This window comes from Tetrapisispora phaffii, chromosome 6 (assembly GCF_000236905.1).
Source record: "Tetrapisispora phaffii CBS 4417 chromosome 6, complete genome".
Classification (NCBI taxonomy): Eukaryota; Fungi; Ascomycota; class Saccharomycetes; order Saccharomycetales; family Saccharomycetaceae; genus Tetrapisispora; species Tetrapisispora phaffii.
Genome location: NC_016525.1, coordinates 422,280 through 427,487, shown reverse-complemented (window position 1 = coordinate 427,487; position 5,208 = coordinate 422,280). Strand labels below are relative to the sequence as shown.

The 5,208-nt window shown below is 32.7% G+C and overlaps 2 protein-coding genes across 2 annotated transcripts; both read left to right on the top strand.

Annotated features, from left to right (window-relative positions):
- Window positions 1-700: 700 nt before the first annotated feature.
- Window positions 701-2,374, top strand: MLS1 (malate synthase MLS1; the record flags this gene model as incomplete). Its single annotated transcript, XM_003686054.1, has 1 exon — window positions 701-2,374. One exon carries the CDS (start codon window positions 701-703, stop codon window positions 2,372-2,374), a length of 1,674 nt encoding a protein of 557 aa, XP_003686102.1.
- Window positions 2,375-3,526: 1,152 nt separating this feature from the next.
- On the top strand, window positions 3,527-5,092 carry DMA2 (ubiquitin-conjugating protein DMA2; the record flags this gene model as incomplete). Its single annotated transcript, XM_003686053.1, has 1 exon — window positions 3,527-5,092. The coding sequence occupies one exon, from the start codon at window positions 3,527-3,529 to the stop codon at window positions 5,090-5,092; it is 1,566 nt and encodes a 521-aa protein (XP_003686101.1).
- Between the last annotated feature and the right edge of the window lie 116 nt (window positions 5,093-5,208).

The following is a 5,208-nucleotide window of genomic DNA, read 5'->3' as shown; positions in this document are numbered from 1 at the left end:
CTTGGGTCGTTGTACTACGATGGCTCTTTGTGAGTGTGGTGGAATGGGCCAAAAGTAAAGAACAGAACGCACATTACCGGATGATTTTAATTTCGGACAAATTCACGTTTACGTTTTTGATTAATTACTACGTGGTGATCACGGGGGGCCTATTACCCAAGGGACATGTATTACTTGTTTATATTGATTGCTTGACAAGGTTAAATTATAAATGACACAAAGAATATATATATATTAGTGATTTGACAATGACACATAATCATGCATTCTTGGAGATATACCATAGAACCGCGCCTTAGGATGGTGTTTTGGTGCATTCAACAGCGTCACGAACCGAGAATCGGACTATCTATACACACATATGTACAGATAGGTATGCTTTAGGAGGAGATGTTATTGTCCAGTGGTGGACGGATGAAAGGAGAAACTTCATCATTTTGCATCCATTAATTAACTAATTACCTTGTTTAAAAGTCATTTGGTTATTATCTGTACGTCGCTTTCTTCTTGCTTTTCTCATCTTACTAACACGCTTTACAACAATTACTGGCGGCTAAATATATATATATATATATATATGGTTTGCGTTTTCTTTATTTAATTCTACTTCTTTGTAAACGTAGTTTTGTAAGTTTACCAATGATATAAACAAGATTAAAAAAATTGTGTAAAAAGAACAACCTATATTGATTCACTCACTATGGTAAGAGTATCTTTAAATAACGTTAAATTATTAGTGGACATTGATAATAAACCACAGTTTCACCCTTCAACTACTACTGTGCAGACTATTTTAACTGCAGAATGTTTGGAGTTCATTGTCCTATTACATAGAACTTTTAATTCCAAGAGAAAATTACTATTGTCAAATAGACAGCTATTACAAAAAAAATTGGACTCAGGTCTTTATCAATTAGATTTTTTAGAGGAAACAGAGTATATTAGAGATGATCCAACTTGGAAAGGTCCGAAATCTTTAGGTCCAGGCTTGATAGATAGATCCGTTGAAATTACTGGTCCTCCATTAAGAAATATGTTAATTAACGCTTTGAATGCAGAATTTGTTAATACTTATATGGTAGATTTTGAAGATTCATTATCACCAACTTGGCAGAATATCATTTATGGACAAGTAAACTTGTATGATTTAATTAGAGATAATATTAATTTTACTTCTGTTAATGGAAAAAATTATAGTTTGAAAGATAAAATTCAAAATTTACCAACATTAATAGTGAGACCAAGAGGTTGGCATATGGTTGAAAAACATCTATACATCGATGATGAACCAATCTCTGCTTCAATCTTCGACTTTGGTGTTTTCTTCTATCACAATGCACAGGCTTTGATTGACTTGGGGAAAGGTCCATATTTCTATTTACCAAAAATGGAACATCATTTGGAGGCAAAATTATGGAATGACATCTTTAATGTCGCACAGGATTATTTATCTATTCCAAGAGGAACAATCAGAGCCACTGTATTGATCGAAACTTTACCTGCAGCTTTCCAAATGGAAGAAATAATTTATCAATTAAGAGATCATTCCTCAGGATTGAATTGTGGTCGTTGGGACTATATATTCTCAACAATAAAAAGGTTACGAAACTTACCTACTCATGTTTTACCTAATAGAGATTTAGTGACAATGACCTCTCCATTCATGGATTCGTATGTTAAAAGGTTGATCAATACATGCCACAGACGTAATGTTCATGCAATGGGGGGTATGGCTGCTCAGATTCCAATTAAGGATGACAAAACAAGAAATGACGCAGCAATGCAAAAAGTTAGAACTGATAAAATCAGAGAATTGACTAATGGACATGACGGCTCATGGGTAGCACATCCGGCTTTGGCACCGATCTGTCATGAAGTGTTTGTAAACATGGGAACTAAAAACCAAATTCATTACATTCCAGATACAAAGATCACCTCAGCAGATTTAACAAACACAAGTATCCAAGATTTTCAAGTAACAACTGAAGGTATCAAACAAAACCTTGATATTGGGTTAAGATACATGGAGGCTTGGCTAAGAGGTTCTGGCTGTGTCCCAATTAACTATTTAATGGAAGATGCAGCAACAGCAGAAGTCTCACGTTGCCAATTATACCAATGGGTTAAGCACGGTGTTACTTTAAGTGACACGGGTGAAGTCGTTACCCCCGAATTAACAACAAAGATTTTAACGGAGCAGGTTAGTAGATTGAAACAATCTAGTCCAGTTGGTGACAAAAATAAGTTTGACACAGCTGCAAAATACTTCTTACCTGAAATAACAGCTAAACATTTCAGTGAGTTTTTAACCACTTTGTTATATGATGAGATCGTAACGCAAAAATCAGCTCCAACCCATTTAAGTAAATTATAAAGTAACTAATGAAGTAAAGTTACAAATATGATTGATTTTAAATCAAATGCTTCCATCGTTGATCAATCAGTTTGAAATATCTCGCATATTATTAAACCCCTTTTTAAAATATTCTTTTTCTTCCCAGTGTACGTATATACATTTTTAAGTTTGATATGATAATAAAATATAATATATGTCAATATAGTTTCTACTATGGACTGATAAAAATCATCATCAGCCGTTTCCTTCCACTTCTCAGTTGATGCAATATTGAACCATGAGCAAGATAACTTACACCTGTGGATCATTCGATATATCACAGTATCAAAAAAATAAACACTAACACTTGTACTTAAAAAACCAAGATTTAATTTATCGGCATATATGTACATATTGCAGCATGTATATCGGCTGAACTTTACTTACTATTCTTTACTTTGCCACTTAACTGAAAGTGGCATCACTGCTTTGCGATTGCCATCTTCTAATTTTTCCAGGCCTTAAATTAATAAATATTTCAAATGATTACTTCCCGTCTTGATTTCTCGTTCCCTCTGCTAAAGAAAAACAAATCAATTCTTATCCATAAAATTTTAGTGTAACAACTATTCAGTAATAACTTCTCTTTTAACTTGTTTCACATTTAAGAGATACCATATATTTTTTCACTTTTCTAAAACTGTTTAAATAGTAGATATATTATTATTCAGATTATTGTATAATTATTACATTCCGTTAATTATTGTTTATTGTTTTCTATATATTTTCTGCTTATGCTTTAAGGAACGAAACAATAGTAAGTTAGATCAAGAATAGAACAATTTTTTCTCATTGATTTATTTCTGTTTGAAAGGTTATAACTATAAAAGTGGCAACTTCTAAATATATAAATTACAACGTGAGATATTGCATTGTATCATAGTATATTGCTTGTTATATCGTTATAGGAGATCAGAGGTTCAAGTAGAAGATCAGACTTATTTAGAGATTCAAAATTTTTTTTCGACGTTCACAATTTTTAAAATACAAGATAACATTGTACATAAGTTCATCTCTATATTAATTTAAACTACTGCATAGAGTTATTCCATTTTGTTTTCAGAAATATTATTTTTTTGATCTTTCTATACATTACAATATCATTGCATACATTTTTTTAACAGATTTAATATGTTAACACCCATCCCTTTTCAAACAAACCAAGGGAATAACAATAGCACAAATGGCGTTAATAACCCAGCTAATAATAACTCCACTAATTCAGCAAGTAGTGGTAGAAGGAGAGGATCCAGTTTTAATATGATCTTAAACACATTTGGAATCAGACCAAACAATAGCAATACTAATAGTGCAAATAACAGCAATGTTAATTTGAGTACAAACGCAAGTAATTCTGCTAGTTATGACACGACAAATAATACTACTACAAATAATGAGAACAGTAATAATGCAGCATCTAGCGTCAATCCAAATGAATTTTATCAGCTACCTATATCGTTGTCACTAACATCAACCGATAATAACAATACTAATAATGATAACAATAATAGTAATAATAATAATAATAATAATAATGACGATTCTAATAATGGCAATAATCAAAGTGATTTTTTTTTTAATCTAAGCAGTAACTTGTCAAACTTGAATGGGAACATGAATTCAAATACTATAACGGCTAATGTTTCCACAAATCCGGTTGATAATTCAAACACTAACAGCATAAATGACCTTCCAAATACAAATGATGCATTACGAAATCTACGTCATTATATTTATGGGGCTAATCAAGAAAATCCAGACTCATTACTACAATTAGATTTACCACCAAATGGAAGAGCACCAGAAGCATGCGACGTTGATTCTGTTCGAAGACGTAAGGACAAAAATGGATTATTTAGTATTAGATTAACGCCTTTCATTGATACTTCCAGTTCTTCTAACCCAGGCTTGTATTTTGATCCAGTTATCAGGACTGCAGGACCAGGTTCTCAACTGGTTATTGGCCGCTACACAGAAAGAGTTAGAGAGGCTATATCAAAAGTTCCTGAAAACTATCACCCCGTCGTGTTTAAGTCAAAGGTTGTGTCCAGGACTCATGGTTGCTTGAAAGTTGATTCAAACGGTAATTGGTATGTAAAGGATGCCAAGTCTTCGAGTGGTACATTTCTAAACCATCAAAGACTTTCCCCTGCATCTACATTATCAAAGGACACAATCTTGAATGATGGAGATATACTACAACTAGGTATGGATTTCCGTGGTGGTACAGAAGAGATTTACCGTTGTGTGAAGATGAGAGTAGAATTGAATAAGTCATGGAAAAGAAAAGCAAATACATTCAATAAGGAAGCCTTGCAAAGGATTAGAAATTTACAGCAGCTAACATCGGGATTAGAGGAAGAAGATTGCTCAATTTGTTTATCTGCTATAAAACCTTGTCAGGCAATTTTTATATCACCATGCTCACATAGCTGGCACTTCCACTGTATTAGACGTCTAGTGATGATGTCTTATCCACAGTTCGTTTGTCCTAACTGTAGGTCAAGTTGTGATCTGGAAGCTTCATTGGAAAGCAGCAGTGAAGATGAAGGTGATATGTTAATAGATGATGAAAATAATGTTGATGACGATTTACCTAATCACGCTAGTAATGAAAATGCAGAGGTTAATGAAGCTCAAGTAACTAGCATGAATGTAGATAGTAGTGATGAAAATGTAAGCAGTTCAACGGACTGATTATTATAAAAATCGAAGTGATTTTTACGATAAGTGATACTATTTTAAATAATTGGGGATATTTTGTATGAATTTTGACATTTAAATTCTACTTTAATCAATAATGATGCTATATA